The sequence below is a fragment of the Lutjanus erythropterus genome, chromosome 20 (genome assembly GCF_056507025.1).
Source record: "Lutjanus erythropterus isolate fLutEry1 chromosome 20, fLutEry1.hap2, whole genome shotgun sequence".
NCBI lineage: Eukaryota > Metazoa > Chordata > Actinopteri > Lutjaniformes > Lutjanidae > Lutjanus > Lutjanus erythropterus.
The window spans coordinates 4,888,587-4,906,096 of record NC_139336.1 but is presented as its reverse complement, the minus strand read 5'-3'; the positions used below and the strand labels follow the sequence as shown (position 1 = coordinate 4,906,096).

The 17,510-nt window shown below is 39.0% G+C and overlaps 1 protein-coding gene across 1 annotated transcript; it reads right to left on the bottom strand.

The window, feature by feature from the left end:
- Positions 1-6,872: 6,872 nt before the first annotated feature.
- Positions 6,873-17,465, bottom strand: dnajc25 (DnaJ (Hsp40) homolog, subfamily C, member 25). The gene is made up of 5 exons (XM_084746300.1): positions 17,056-17,465; positions 11,704-11,856; positions 9,704-10,074; positions 9,516-9,615; positions 6,873-7,552 (listed from the first exon to the last, which is right to left on the bottom strand). Exons 1-5 carry the CDS (start codon positions 17,404-17,406, stop codon positions 7,430-7,432), a joined length of 1,098 nt encoding a protein of 365 aa, XP_084602426.1. The 5' UTR covers positions 17,407-17,465; the 3' UTR covers positions 6,873-7,429.
- Positions 17,466-17,510: the final 45 nt, after the last annotated feature.

Genomic DNA, 17,510 nt, shown 5'->3' with positions numbered 1-17,510 from the left:
GAAACAAAAGAAACTGGTCCCATTCTAACTCCAAGGTTGGACTCGTAACACGTAATTTGTGGCTCTTTTGGTTTCAAATGAAGTAAGATGTCTGTAGCGGCTGATAAAAAATGGTTCCTTTGATAAATGGTGAAAATGTGGGCTGGTTTACGCTGTAAGTTCAAGAGTCCAGAGCTAATTTGGTGGCGAAGGGGTAAAAGTATAATTCTGGTTTATTACAAAATAATAAATAAATAAATAAATAAATAGTATTTGCTGCAATTAAATAAAAAAAAAAAATTCCAGCTGCAAACATCAGAATACCTTACGAAGTCAACATGATTACAATGGTTCCACTTAAAACTGGTGGAACTGTGGGCTGCTTTGCTGATACGGTGGAAAAGAAGTAAATTGCAGTTTATTAGAAAAGAACAACAAAATGAATAAGTTTTAGTGTATTTTAATATTTTTTTCTTAAACACAGCAGGAAATAGGCTGATATTTTCAACTACACAAATGTTCATTTTCCATTTATATCCTAAATTTAAATTCGAGTTATGAATGTTAGTATATGACGAGACTTTGGGGTTGGAAAAATTGTGGATTTTTGACCTTTACGCACTTCATGCAGCATCAACCAGATAAGTGGCATTTTATTTTTCTTCCCAAACCAGTGAACATAAGAATAAAAACTGTGAAAAGAATCCAGTAAAGGCTGATGATGTACAGAACAGTCACGTATGTAAAACCTTCGGTCTGTGTACGTCCTGTGATGTAGTTAGTTGCCGAGGCAGATTACAGCTCTTATTATAACCGCACTAAAAAAAAAGAAAAAAACAGACTCTCCCAGAGGTCTGTATGTTTCTGCACTTGTATATCTGTTTTGTTTTTCATTAAAGAGAAGTATGATTGTGATCATCTCAGCAGGCACTATTTTAATGAGTTAACGAGTTAAGGCGTCGTTACTAAAGACTTGATTCGCAGCGAGGTTTTGTCCAATTCATTCAGTACTTTTCACTGTTATAACAGGTTATTGTTGTTAATGTTGGAATGACATGGGCCTTCTATCATCCTTCTGCCTTGTATTGTTTGTTTTTGTATGTTTTAAAATGTATGTTAATAATTTTTATTGTTAATGGAAAACCTGACACGGCTGCTTTGTTTTCTTTCCAGTATGATTCACCTTCAGATATTCGACAGCTCAAACTGCCGAGCAGGCAGGAAGGGAGGGAGCTGGAATAATACTTATACTATACTAGGTAACAATTTTACTCTTCAACTGTAAAGTATCTTGCTCAGTATGTATCTTGGTCACATTTCTTTAATAACCACATTTAGAGCATTTAGAGTTAAAATTGGCTGACGTGATCATTGTATTTCACCCATTCTTGAGAATTGGGACAGAATATATCTTACCAACAAAAAACCCTTTAAAATTATTAATACCAACACTCTTAATTCCAATTGGTGAAAAAACATTCTTTAAGGATTTATATATATGAAATATACACCGATCAGGCATAACATTCTGAGCACTGACAGGTGAAGTGAATAACACTGATTATCTCTTCATCATGGCACCTGTTAGTGGGTGGGATTATATTAGGCAGAAAGTGAACATTTTGTCCTCAAAGTTGATGTGTTGGAAGCAGGAAAAATGGGCAAGTGTAAGGATTTGAGAGAGTTTGACAAGGACCAAACTGTGATGGCTAGATGACTGGATCAGAGCATCTCCAAAACTGCAGCTCTTGTGGGGTGTTCCTGGTCTGCAGTGGTCAGTATCTATCAAAAGTGGTCCAAGGAAGGAACAGTGGTGAACCAGTGACAGGGTCATAGACAGCCAAGACTCACTGATGCATGTGGAAAGTGAAGGCTGGTCCGTGTGGTCCGATCCAACAGATGAGCTACTGTTGCTCAAATTGCTGAAGAAGTTAATACTGGTTCTGATAGAAAGGTGTCAGAATACACAGTGCATCACAGTTTGTTGTGTATGGGGCTGCACAGCTGCAGACCAGTCAGGATGTCCATGTTGACCCCTGTGGACCACTGAAAGAGACAACAATGGACACGTGAGCATCAGAACTGGACCACAGAGCAATGGAAGGTGATGAATCACGTTTTCTTTTACATCACGTGGATGGCCAGGTGTGTGTGTGTCGCTTACCTGGGGAACATGTGGCACCAGGATGCACTATGGGAAGAATCGCCTCTAAAATTCAGCTTCAGTTGAGCTCTTTACCCACACCTAAAAAAAAAAAAAAACAATTTGAGAGGCCTTCTACATTAGACGTGCTGAATGGTTAATGCAACTTCCTATTAGGCTGTACAAAAACCATGATGGCATGTTAAGGCAATTGTAGGTAAAACAAACAAAAAAATTTAAGTTGTAAATTTACAAAAAAAAATCGTAATGCTGTGAGAAAATATTCAATATTCATATGACATTGAAGGAGCATTATGTCGCCACTGCAGATGCAAAAATGAGTGTGGCAGTCCAGCAGCTCGTTGAAGCCATTTATAATAGTGTTTCCCCTGTCCTGGTCCTCAGAGCCCACTGTCCTGCATGTTTTAGATATTTCCCTGCTCAGACACTCCTGATTCAAATGATCAGCTCATTATCAGGCTTGAGGCTTCAGACAGAGGCTTCATGACAAACTGATTATGTGAATCAGGTATGTTGGAGCAGGGAAACATCTAAAACATGCAGGACAGTGGGCCCAGAGGACCAGGACAGGGGAAACACTGTATATTATATAATAATGTGTATTAATTAGATTGTAATCCTGTTTAATATGTGATCTATGATTGGAGCAAGTTGTTTGCCCCGCCCCCTCCTCCCCAGACATGGCAAAGATGGGCGGCCTGCAGGAGCTCTGCAGGAACGCACGACCTTGTAAATTGACAAGTGAGGACGAGAACTACAGTTGTTGAGTTGATCAGCTGTTTATAACTGTCAGTTGTCTGTCAGTGTAAAGTTAAGGCCGTTATCCTGAAAACAAAATCCACTGCTCTGAAATAACACACTCTGGATGTTGCGTTCAGTGCCTGCCTGTCTCACTGCCTGCCAAACTCCATTAACATTTTGCTCAGTTTAACAGGTCCGAACATCTACGCCTTCTGCAAGATTAATGGTTTCTTACAACTCAAACAAACACCTATTTGGTGAAAATGCTGCATTAACTTGAATTCCGAACGGTCATCATGGCTGTAGCATTTCTGCTGACACATTCTAGTCATTTTTCTTACAGTAAATATATTAGATTTCTCATTTAAAGTCATATTTACTTAAAAAAAAGTTGGAAGATTGTGGGTTTATTTTGTCAGTTATATCTTATAGTTATTAACTAAAAGTTCTAACACTAATATGCCTAAGATACCAGATAGCTCTGGATCAGTTTATCTTCTTCTTTTTTTTAAACTGCCCATTGAACTTTGGATGGCCCTGAATCTGAACCTGGAGAATGGTTGGCATTCATCCTTGATAATGGATGAATAATTGTGTCAAGAAAATAGAGAACTTCAAAATGTAACTCTGCTAGGGAGATTAATGTCGACAGTAGTCTTCTCAGGCAGAATGGAGAAGAATAGTTGTTAAATTCTGATATAAACAAAAGCTTTACTGTATTATTAGTATAGTATAGTATATTATTAGTGTAGTATAGTATTAGTATAGTAATTAATATGTCCAGGACATGGTGTGTTTCAAATTAAGAGTTAATAATTAAGAGTTAATAATGAATTTTCAGTGTCACATCAAGCATTTGCTGTCTTTCCTTTTTATAGCATGAATCAGCAAACACTTTACTAGTGTAACATTTCTCTACAAACGACATATGACTTAAAGGGACATTTCACCCCTAAATCAAAAATTCATCTCTTTCCTCTCGAATGTTATGCTACTTATCCATTGAGATAGTTTTGGTGGGAGTCGAGAGTTTTGGAGATATTGACCGTAGAGATGTCTGCCCTTGCGAATTTAGGCTAACAGTCCTAGCTACTCAAGATAATCTACAGACCTTGTTGTGAGCAGCTTAATGTAATGACTGTTTTCTCTCTACCCACCAACCTTACCACTGTGCAGAAGGAAGCGTGCATCTACTCATGGATGAAAGGCTTGTGCTTGTGACAGTGCGTCATGTGAACATTAATGGCGTCCTCCTCGGCTGAACTGTAATGTTAGCACCACAGAGTTAGTGTGTTGAATCACCTGGCAGGTGCGGTTATATTTTTTCAAATGAAAAACTGAAGGTCAGGTGTACGAGTAGGCAGGGGTGAACTTTTCTCTGGACTTCTTTTTCATTTTTCACACTGTTATTTCCTTCACTTTTCCTGTGCATCCAACAAAGCACAGCAGTACAACCTCCCCTCTCCATTTCCATCCAAATGTGTTTTAACTGAACGAAAAAGCAGCTTCTTGTTTCTTACCAGTGACCGTCAATTTTGAAATGGGAACTGTCACAAGCAGATTTTAGCTAGCTACGTAATTAAGCTAACATTAGCTCCAGTTGGCTAAGATGCAGTCTACATAGATTACTACATAGACAATCTAGCTAATGCTAAAAGACTGAGGTGTAGCTGCATATTGAAGACCTGAGGCGGAAAATAACAAAGAAAAAAAATACTCTATTACTTTACTGAAGTAGTGTTTTCAGGCATCTGTACTTTACTTATTGTAATATTTATTTTTCTGACAACTTTTTTACTTTTACTTCCTATATTTTAAAACAAATAATCTGTACTTTCTATTCCTTACGTTTTCAAAACTAACCTGCTCCTCCTTTTTTAAATATATTACTGGTTATTTTTATTTTGTGTAATTGTTCACCACCTTCCCAACATCAAGACTGATTTCAGCCTGAATGGACTGAACAATAAAGTAAAGATGACCCTGGTGTGTCCATCAGTGCATATCACACATGACAGACGTACAAAAAACAAAAAGATGCAACTAAATGAAAAATGATGTAATGGTACAATAAAGATAATAATACTAACGGTACGAAAAATAAAGTAACAAGACGAAAAACGACACAAATTGATGTGTCATGTTTTGCTACATAAAAAACATAAAAAATGAAAAACACGTAACAAAACAAAGACGTAAGACAAAAAAATAAGATGTAACAAGATGAAAAAAACAAAATGAAAAAATAACAGCGACACAAAATACAAAAAAAAAAATGACGCAACAAGACATAAAACGGTGTAAACAATCTAACAAGACAAAAAAGATGTAACAAAACGAAGAATATCATAAGAGACAATAACATAAAAGACATACCAAGACAAATTAGACGGCGAAGGACACCAACAATGAAGAAAAGGTGAGGTTCACTTAACTAACAGAAACAGCCAATACAAATGTCCTGTAGAGGGCAGTCTTTCACTTTTCTACTTTAAGTACCTGTTTTTTTTTTCAGTTTTACTTGTGTAAAGAAAGACTTCAGTGAAAGTAGAAGTACCGATACAACTTTGCCCAAGTATTGGTACTTCTACTTGAGTAAAGAATGTGTGTACTCTTGCCACCTCTGAGCTCAACACATTAGCCTACGATTTGCTTTTCAGAGGTTGAGTTTAGCAAAAGGTCAACTGATCTGCTGAAACAAACTTCTTTTAAAATGTATTCATAAATTTATTTATTTAAAAACCATGTTGTTGTGTTCATATCAAAGACTGTATGACTTTGTGGTTACAGTATGCGTTTAATGCCGCCTCAACACCAAAATGACAACAAAAAGACCAGTGAAGTGTGAAACAATAAATAATATTAAGTAAAACCAGTAATTTCAAATGCAGTAAACAGTAAGCGGTCACCTGAACTTGTGAAGAGACAGCAGAAACCACAATGACAAGCTCCCTGTGTAAGAAAGATCTGGCGTTGCACAATATACAGATACTTGCAACTTTGGCTTCCATTTACACAATAAGACTTTGTGATTTATACAAATGTTTGAAATGTCCTTGTCTCGTTTTGCTTCTGCTTTTTTTTTTTCCTAATAGAAAAGCTTCAACAAAACAGGTGAGACAGAAAATCCGTGGAGGAAATCATCTCTTTAAACCAACCGACAAGTTTATCAGTGTCTTTATGTTGGAACAGTGGACATGTCTTTCTACTGAACAAATTATAGAAGATCCCGAACAGCGTTCTTGCTCAGCATCACAATTCATTGACCAAATGAACTTGTTCAGTGCCTCTAAACTGGAGTTGTTACTATACCAGAAAGAGGATAAAGTAGCTTCAATGCTTTCAATACTGTAATTAATGAATATTAAATTATTTTAAATGTGATATTAAAAAACAAAGGTCTCTCTTGACAAAGAACCAGAGAACCTAAAACTTGCTTGACAAAGGTCTAAAGGGGCCGAAGAAGGTATAAAGACTACAACACTTGACAAAGGTCCAGAGAGACCAAAACACTGTTGGCGAAAGCCCAGAGGGACCGAAACACTCTTAACAAAGTCCCAGAGGGGCAAAACACTCTTGACAAAGACTAAAATGACCTTGATGAAGGTCCAGAAGGCATTATGATCAATAAATTGTGATGCTGAGCAAGATAAGGGTGCAGGATCTTCCTTTCTCAAGACCAGCATCTGAGATTATGTCCTTTGAAGAAAAAAAAAACACAAAAGTAAACAAAGGAACTAACTGTTTGTCTTATTCCCCAGAGTCAGATGAGAAGATGGATATCAGTTTCATCTTTTCACCACTTCCTTTTTCGGTCTTGTTAGCTAGCAAGCTAAAGTCTCCATCTTCACGGAGCCAGGCTAACAGTTCCTACTTGGTTACAGTCTTTGTGCTAAGCTAGGCTAAATACATCCTGGAGTCAGAGAAGATGAAATTGATATCCCTCTTCTCATCTGACTCTGAGGAAGAAAGTGAGGATTTAACCAAATGTCACTGCTCTGGTTTATTCATCATAAAAACAATAAATGCTAATAGACTTTTAGCTGATGCTCTGGAGCAGCAGGTGGCGGTCCGACACCTCGCCCAAGGACACTTTGACAGTAGGCTGTTGCAGGGTTCACACTTGTAGCTTTCTGATTACTAGTTGCTATGCTAATCGCCTTGCACCTGGAAGATGTCAGTTAATCCAACAGAAAATCATTTTACAAAAACTCAGGCACCAAAACGCATTCATCCATCTGTTTTTACCAGCAGGAGGGAACAAAAAAAGGGCTGGGGAAAATTACAGGAAAAAAAATTATTAAACTTCTTTAAAATGAAATAATGATGTAAAAAATTACTCCAGAATCTGAAGCTCCAGCTCACAGTTTATTCCACTTAGTTATCCCCTTTCTGAGTCCTGATCGCTATGAAAATATCTCTCACTATATAAACAGGCATAGTTAATCTTTCTGTACAGGTATTTCTCCACACAGCACGGCGTGTGTTGTCCATGTATGTTGGCACTGAGGCAGGTGTGTATGTTACAGACGGAGCTCGTGGCCGTCAGTCGTCGATGAACGTCAGCCGGCCCGGCCCCTCGTTCCTCATCCAGCGGCGGTACCTCTTCATCCTCGGGTCGGTCGCCATCTTCACCTTCATTTCCTCTTCCTGCTCCTTTCTGTACACCTGAGAGACGCACAGACACAAGTTTTGTGTTAAAACGATTTGAAATGCGATTTATTATGACACCAGCAATCATTTCATCCTTATTCAGAACGTGACTGGTATATAAGGGAGAGTGGGGTACTGAGGACATTTAGGCAAACGTTTACAGCAGGATGCATCACAGTTACGGTACAAGGCGCCAAACTAACCGTCTCACCACCTTCCTAAACACTCACAAAGGGGGCACTGACATTCCACAGCAGCCACACTGATGAGGCTGACCAAAGATTGTTTATCAGCCTTGTGCCTTAATGCGCAGGCATTACCAGTGCAGATTATCTGAAAATGCTAGAGATGTAGTGAATGACATTTTCATGGCCGATTATGACTTTTTAAGGGTCTGACCTGCCGATTACGATTTTGAAGAGTCCAGATTTTCAGTATTTCTAAGAACTATACTGTAATTGACAGAATACACAAACATTGCTGACATTTTTCTTTAATGTAAAATTAAACTGGATGTTCATAATAAAACACTGACCATTAAATAACTTTTCTCTAAAAGTGCTCCAGGTTACAGCCAGGGCTTGTTATGTTATTATATTAAGATTATGTACCAGAGGGAGCAAGATCTCACGAGAGTATGATTGAAATTGAACGTGATTTGACGTGATCTCATGTGAAGGCAGATGTAAACAAACCGGAGACTGATGTGATACAACGATTAGCTGAAAGAAAGTTTTGCAGTGAGAGAAACAGAAGCAGAAGTTGGACGAGCCTGAAAGAGAAAATGTCTGAGGAGCCGTCATCAACAAAGGTTGTTTGTTCTTCAAACAGAACAAGAGGTCAGATTTTAACTGTCAGTCTGTGAACAGCAGTCTGCTGCTGGCTAACATTAGCCTGAAGGGCTAGAAAGGTCAGCACTGTCAGCCGCTCTGTCTCCTTGTAGACTGTCTGTCTTCTCTTTATCCTGTTCTTAGAGTCTATCATAAATGCTAGCTTCATACAAGTGTGTGTGAATTTGACAGGTACAGACTTGGATATGTGAGGCTGACCGGACGGTCACGCTAACAACCAGCCATTTAAGATCAGTGCATCCCTAGAAAATGCCAGATAATAGGATTGATTCACTGCTGGTGAGGATGCTGGAAAAGAAAACGGTATCAACTTTTAGAGAAACGCAATGCGACGTCAGGCTGTAGCGGCCAGTCAAGTAAGCTGGCGATCAGACTGTAAGACGGCCATGGGAATGTAATGAGACAAAGACAATCACTTTGCAGTCGCTTGCTGTTGTATCGCTCTTCAAGTTGGGATTTCTGATTAGTATTTCCACTTATGCTACAATTAGCATGGCAACCAAATGGGCCATACAGGGCCCTTTTCCACCAAGTAAGCTTTGGTTCTTGATCCGGTTTTGTTTAAGATCCTTGGATACTTGGTGCCATCTAGTGAAGAAGCCCACATTTCCACCAGTTTTGAGCAGAACCACTGTAATCAACTATGTCATCAACAGAGGGGACTGCATGATGCACAACAACCTGTAAAATATGATACACCCACTTTGGTTTCCAAGAAAAACCTGCTAGTTTGTTGTTTTTAGCTGGTGACAAAAATGTCAGGTTCTGAACCTAATCATTGCTCTGAATGGTTCAACATTAGGTGCCTGAACCAGAATGGTGGCAGTTCCATGTTGGTAGAAAAGTGCCTGCAGTGGCACTAGCATACCACCGCACAACCCTGCGCTAATCGCCACAAGGTCTGATTTAGTGTGAACACAACCTTTGTGACAAATTTGCTAATGTTTTGACTGAGGGTTATGATGTGGGTAAATGGATGACGGAAAAGAGTTAAAACAAACTAAAAGGAAGACACTGAAAAAACGGAGGACCCCTAAGGATGAGTGAAAAAGGAGGATGACGGGAGTGTAGAGAGGACAACACACTATGAAGAGACGAACACAGAGAGAGAATTCTAAGTGACAAACCTCATAGTTTTCTTTGATCCAGAGCTGTTTGTCCAAGAAGGACTGTCTGGTGTTTTCATCCAGACTGTCAAACTGAGACTGAGACATCTTCATGTACCTCCTGAGAATTCAAACAGACTGATGTTAGATAAGCTGGTACTGACAGGATGCAACACCGTGTCCAAGTTCAGCTGTCTGTAGAAACCAACCTGATGATGTAGAGCTTCTCCTCGTCTCCGTACTCCTCCCTGCAGATGGTGAAGCGGTACACCCAGGAGACGTACCAGGCCACGTAGTTGGTCAGGTAGTAGGGGAAGAGGACGATCTGACAGAGCAGGATGTCCGACAGGTTGGGCTTCTGGTAGCCCCCCTTGATGTCGATCTTGTTTTTGATGATGTCTCGGATCACCTCCTCCTCCTGCTCCCGGATCTCTTCTTTGGAGCGACGGTTCTTGCCCTTCTCCTTGGTGCGGTTGAGGAGGCCCTGTTGCTTGGCGATCTCCGTGGCCTGGATTCGGTACTTGGGGACGGTCACCAGGTAGTTGATGGCCTCGTTGTAGCTGCTGTGCCAGCTGTAGTACTAGACGGGAGATAGGGAGAGAGGGGTGTGTTAATGGACTTGTTCACATCTGTAGACGTGTCAAGACTTAAGAAACTAGACAATCCATTGCTGCTGGGACAGGACATTAATTCAGTTTGGTCATTTTCGACTCTTAGTGGAATCAAGATTAAAGCTGTTGCAATAACGACAATTTTGAAATACTGCACTATTGACAAGCCAAATGTAAGGGATAGCAAGTGACTACAAGTTAAATATTCATGTTTTTTTTTGTTCTACACCTCAGTGCGTAATAAATTAATTAATCAATATTTCAGTTTCAAACTTTCGTAAGTCCTGCCATGTTTTATGTTTGTATTTATTTTTTAGGATAACTTGCTGAGCTCGACCTTAACCAAGCAGTGTTAAGCAGCTAATGTGGTGACCTCATAGGCTGAGTCGATGATGTAATACTGAGGGACAGTCAAGAGAAACTGTGCGAACAATAGGCTTAATTTGAAACAAATTTAATAATGAGAGTAGTAGGTCAAATGCTGAGAACTTATTTTTTCATATTGCTCTTTGTGACTAGTTATACTAGAGTTGCAACAATTGATTGATTAATCAATTATTAAATTAATCGCAAACAATTTTGATGATTGATTAATCGGATTGAGTAATTTTTTCAAAGAAAATTTTCTGGTTTCTTTACTCCTCTATGACAGTGAACTGAATAGTTTTGGGTTTTGAGCAAAACAAGACATTTGAGAACGTCATCTGGGACTTTGGGAGACACTGTTGACATTTTTCACCATTTTCTTACATTTTAAAACAAACTATTCATTGAGAAAATAATCGCTCTAATAAATCAACAGTAAACTGAATAAAATAAACTAAAAATAAATGACCGATTAATCGTCAATAAACTGAACATCTTTGGGTTGTGAGTAAAAAAAGACATTTGAGAAACACTGACATTTTTCACCATTTTTGACCTTTTAAAACAAAGAACTATCAATTGATTAATCAAGAAAATAATCAACTGATTCATCAATTATGAAAGTTTATACATTTACTGTAGCACAAGCTTTAGCTTTGTTGTTATATGGATGTGGTCCAGTTCTGTTCTGTTATCTTCATCGCTGGTGTGTGTAGGTAATGATCTGGCTGTGTGTGAAAAAGAAATAGTCAAACTGACTTCATCTGCAGTGTTGTGTAACCATGACGAGCATCCAGCCAGTAGCTTGCTCAGACCATAAACTTGCCTGCTGGGCAGTGAGGTGAGATCCACAGATAACGTTACACTCAGCGTTACTACACGACCAGACCCTTTTCACAGCAGCCATATTAATATGAAGGACCGATACAGGAAATCTTTCCTGCACAGTGCAATAAAGCTTTACAACAACACACCTGTCTATCTATCTATTGATCTATAAAGGTCTGTTACTTCTTCTGTCATAAATAAAACAGCACATGAAGCACATACCGTGCTGTTGAGCCAACCTCAATAAGTGAAGGGGAAGTTCGGTCGCTGTGACAACCCTAATGATAATTAAAGCTGAAAAAAAAAGTTCCCACGCTGTGGTCCAGTAAGACCCACTGGAAAAATGGAAGTTGTGTCTAGAAGCTGCTGCTAGTTTCCGACCCTGCTGGAGGCTGCAGTCGTACCTGGAAGATGGAGATGGCACAGATAGTGACCAGGATGACGATCCTGACGTCCACTTTGGGGGTGAGCTGTCGGCGGTAGTAGGCGTAGTAGTGCTGATAGTACTCCTCAGGGTGGTCCAGCATGTAGTCGTAGTCCCGCCGAGTGTCCTCATCCTGCACACACACACACAACGAGACAGACATTACTTCTATTTTTAGTGTGACTGTCTGTATTCACACATTCTGCTTTCTGCCTGTATTTTCTTATTATTTTGCTGCGTTCAGGATGTTTCTGGGTGTGAAGCCAGTGTGTAGGATGTGAGGTCGAGAACATAAACATATAGTGACCAGGTTACGCTGGTGTCTCCATTTTTTTTTTCATTTCCTCTGCTCTCTGTCTGTGAGAGCAGCATAATGACATATTCACATATACACACACACCCAGGAAAAGAAAATAAGGTTTCAGTTCTCTGATTCACTGCTGAATTCTTGCTAACTCTGCTCCCTCTCTTCATTCGCTCTCTAGCTTGCTCCACCACTGCCGCTCACTCGGTTGTTGAGCCAGGCGGAGGGTATGACCCGACCCATACTGATACTGATATTAGGGAGTAAAAAAAATCTGATATTGATATATTCGCAGTTGACAAATACACAGTAAAAACACAATTTTTGGTGTTATATTAGTGTGAAATAATTTTTTTGTGAAAATGTAAGGAGTCACTAACTTTGTCAATTCTTTCACTGCTTTTTCACTGACCTGCACTGTAAATGTGTCCTATGGTAGGACATAAAAAAAAATAAATCAAGAAATCTTTTTTTAGAAATTTATCTTCACTATTAGTCACTTATTTTCATATAGTGTTATTTATTTCATATGAAATTATGAATACGACTATTTTTCCCTCATGACTTATTAGACTTATTGTATTAATAAATCTTATACCAATTTAATATCAGTGATGATTACATCCCCTGATGCAATACTTTTGTTTTTTTTTTTTAGATATTTTGACATCCGACATTATATAGTTCTATTTGAATTAAGAAAAAAATAAAGAAAATAAACATAAAATGCAGCTTATAAAACTAAAACGTATAAAATAAAAAACAATTTGCATTATGTTCATATAAGCACATGTGAGACAACATATACACCAATACAGATTAGGCAAATATCGGCCGATAATATCAGCCAGCCGATATATCTGTCTCTAGAGGAGGGACTACTTTGACCTGAGTGTTTACAAAGCACAAACAACAAATCCTGAATAGTGTGCCTTTAAGGTATTTACAAACTGCAACGGACAAATTCTGCACAGTGTATTTCAGGTGTTAATGTTGCAAACAAGATACATGTATCTGTATCTGAAGTCTCTTTTTCTCTGTTTGGTCTCTTTTTCAGTTTGCAGATTTCTGTTAACACCTGCAGGCTGTTTTCTCTCAGACAAAATGTTTGCTCTTGTTTCAGGTTTCAGTTGCAAATAATTGGCTGTTCGGGAGTAACTTCTTCACAGGTCACATGTTTATGTGGCACTTTCTCATTGGACACAGAAACTTAACCATGTGACCTTCTGCATACATCAGCCCTCTAAATAATACTGATGAATATTAAAGTTATTCAGAGTGGAGCTGTACAGCCTCTGGAAACTGTGGTTCAAACTGGGAAACTATAAATCACTCTGTCTTGAGAACTGGGACAAAAAAAATATTTTGAAGGGGTTTTGATTTTTACTCTTCAATTATGCTGTAAAATATATATTATAAGACCAAACTGGTGGCTATTAAACCTTGGTCAACCTCCTAGTGATGACAGTTTTTATTAAATGTAGACATCAACTCTGTCAGATGGAAAATTTGATGCCGTTGACATCTTACAGAGTTGACAGTTCTCTTAATGTTAATCAAAATACACATTTTTTAACCATAATTCTTATTTAGCTTTGATTTAGAAGGACTACAGAGTCGATATGTTATGGTTGAGACACATCTGATAGAGATAATTTTTAATGAATTTGTTAAAAATAGAAAGTTTCCCAGTGCTTTGAGCAATTTTTTTTTAAAACCAGGAAGTGAGGGGTGTAACAAGGGTTAGATTGTTTGAAGTTATGGATTCTTGTCTGGGACAAGGCTGTTTTCTGGCACAGAGCAAGAACACACTGAGTTTGAGTAAGCAAACCAAAACATTAAATCAAACACATATATTTCATATATATCAATTCTAAAATTGAACCAGGCTGTAAACACATACTACAGATGCCTATAGAATAATATAAGTCATTTTAAGAATATTAGGACCAAAATAAACTGTAGCAAAGCAGGTAAACAGCCAATATGAATGAAAATTATAACTAGTAATGCTATATGACACTGGAATACACTTACAGTGGTATTACAAAGGGGTAAGAAAATATCAATACACTTGTGAATTGCAATATTATGTTTTGTGATACTATATCAATTGTTAAAAACAGTATATGTTGATATCACAACACACACAAAATTTCAAGGCAGTGTTCATTTTGTGTTGTGTTTGTTAGTGTTGTTAACTATCTCCTTAAAAGGAAACTTTTTAAACTCTTTAAACTCTTCTGTAATCCTCATGATGTCTAGTAAATCTGTTTTTTTGTTCCCAACTCAAAATACTGTCCGAAGAGTCTGTTTGGCGGCCATCTTTGTGACCATCTTGGATTTTGTTGAACTGGAAATCAAAGAGAGACAACTGAACTCATATTTCTGTATAATGTTGGTGTGAGACATTGATTTTCTGGGGGGTTTGTCACCGGTAGCTGAGATGAAGCCACCAAACCGTACAGCATGTTTCTTCTCTGCACAGCTCCCCACCACCCAGGCAAATAAACAGACGCGATACTCTTGGATGTACTTTGAGTAAACTTCACTGTTTTTTGAGTAAACTTTACTGTTTGCAGGGGGCGGAGTCAACACTGCTCCCTCAGGAAATTTGGGCCCGGGAGGTGGGAGGGGGGCCTCGGGTAAATCCAACTTCACAGAGCTTGTCATGCTCCACTTGTAGAGAGGGGGAATCCACTGATTTTTTTCCTTATTTTTAATTTAGCAATACCAAACTCAACGTCATGCTGTTGGACAGAACATCATCACAAGTGTGTGACAGTGATCCCACACTAATAAACTCTGAATCATGAACAAGACGCCTCCTGTCTCCTTCTGTCTCTATCTGTTAGTCACTGTGACGTTAATGTAGGCTGACAGTTATCAGAACACTGTAAAGTGGAGTGATACATGTCGTTAAATGTCCCAGTGAACTCATGGCACGTCTCCTGTCCAATCAAATTACTTGGTCAGAACTTAATGTTGAATAATTTGTAATATACCAAACTTTTTAAAATCATGACAATAAGCCTCTCAGTCTTTTTTTTCATGACAAAATGACACAAAAAAAATGGCTCATTATGTTTTGTACATTTTAAAATCCAAGATGGCTGCCAGACTTAGAACAATATTTTGAGTTGGGACCGTGAAAATGTGTTTACAAGGATTACAAAAGAGTAAATTAAAAATATATATCAATAGGATGCATGGACTCAAGACTATACGGTGATATGTTCTTTATGAAGGGGTTCCTAAAATTTGATTAAAGGGATAGTTCACCCCAAAATCAAAAATACATATTTTCCCCCTGGCCTGTAGTGTTATTTATCCATCTAGTTAGTTTTGTTGTGAGCTGCAGAGTTTTGCAGATATCTGCTGTAGAGATGTCTGCCTCCTCTCAAATGTAATGGAACTAAATGGCACTCAGCTTGTGGTGCTCACAGCACCAAAAAAATACATTTGAAATATTCAAAATCCTCACCTCTTTCCAGAAATCATTACTCTGTACTTCAAGATAATGCACAGACCTTGTTGTGAGCAGTTTCATGCAGGAACTACTTTCTTTCTATTAGAAAAACAAAGTAGTTGCAGTAGATTCTAAAGTAGTTCCAGTGGATTTTACTGCAGAGAGAAAGTAGTTCCCACATGAAAATACTGACAATGAGTTCTGTGGATTATCTTGAGTAACCAGGTCATGATTTCTGGAAAGAGACGTTGCTGATGAATTTTTCGAATGTATTTTTATGGTGCTTCTATGTCTGATATCTCCACAACTCTGTAACTGACACTAAAACTATCTAGAGGGATAAACAACACTACAGGTAAGAGGAAAAATCCACGATTCTACGACCAAATGAAACAAAATGTATCTGTCTGTTTCTCTACTGTGCGACAGAGGGCTCTCTGATGCACCTTTTCTGGCTCTGTCCTCATCTGTACAATTCCTGGTGCAAAATATTTCTGTGGTTCTCTGGTGTGTGTGTGGAAGAGACACTCCCCCCTGACCCAGAGCCGGCACTCTCTGGATGCTCAGAGATGACTTTGAACTACACATCTGAGGAACAATCGACATGGATGCCCAGAATGGCAGCTGCCAAGACGATGATTCTAACCAGCTGGAAATCGCCTACGTCTCCCAGCTTCCAGAAACGGCTCGATGAAATGCTTAATGAAGAAAATACAGTCCTACAAATCTGCAGCATCCAATACGTTTTTGAGCATATGGAGTCCATTCATTGACCATTTCAAAGATAAATGATTACTGAATGTGTTTGTCTACCTTTTACCAGACTATGTGACATCCTGAAAATGATAATACTGAGGGTATGCATGTCTGGCAGCTCCTTTCTTTTCCTTATTTTATTTATTAACTTATTTTCTTTCATTCTCACATTTTCTAGTCTTTTGTAGTTGTTTTCGTTTTGTCATTTTTTTTTTTTTTTACATGTTATTTCAATATAAAACTGAAAATTTGAAAACAAGATATTGAAAGGCAAGGTTTTTTGGGTGAACTAATCCTCTAAAACCCCCTACATTTTATCAACCTGTCATACTTGCACAAATATTAATTTTGGACTGATACATTTAATTTCAAAGCCTTTACCATTGACATTCCTATTATATTGTTCATCCCTACTGTATGACACTGGAATACAGCCTACTTACTGTTACTCTGGTACCGTAAGGCCAGTCCCTATATGAGTATTATCAGAAAATTATGAAGATATTGTAAGAAAACACTGAAAGAAAACATATCGTGGGATATAAGAAAATATACAATATGAGATCTATACTAGATATTATATTACTTTAGTACTGAAGGGATATAAGGAGGAAGTGAACAATAGTTGCTCTGGTCTCATAAGGAAACGTTTCATGAATATCATGAGAATATATGGGACATATTATATATATTATTGGTCACACTGGACATTATGAACATAAAGCTCATAAAGGCAGACACAGAGACATATGTGTCCTCTGGATTAAGCATCTTAAGAGAATCTCTGACAGACTTGGACCGACCTTTAGCGTCTCGTACGCGGTCGCGATGAGCAGGAACTTCTTCTGGGCGGACTCCTGGGTCTCTCCCTCCGAGCCGGGCTCTCCGGGCCTGAACCGGTCCGGGTGGTACCTGCGCGCCAGCTGCCGGTAAGCTCGGGCGATCTCCGCCTTGGTGGACTCCCGGGTGACGCCGAGCACATCGTAGCAGACCTCGGTGCCGCAGTACAGGCCCTCCACTAACGCGGTGACCGTGGGCAGCGAGGACACGGACAGCAGGAGCACCGCGAGCCGCCACCAACACTTCATCGTCCGCGGACATCCAGAAAACCCTCCGCCGCCGCCGCGGCACCGCTGCTCCGTGGGCGCAGCCATCTCTGTACTGCCAACTACAGAGCGCAGGCTTTCCTGTCGCACGCTGCTTACATCTTAAGGACGCGCCGGCACGAAAGGATGACGATGCATCAGAGATCGTCTGT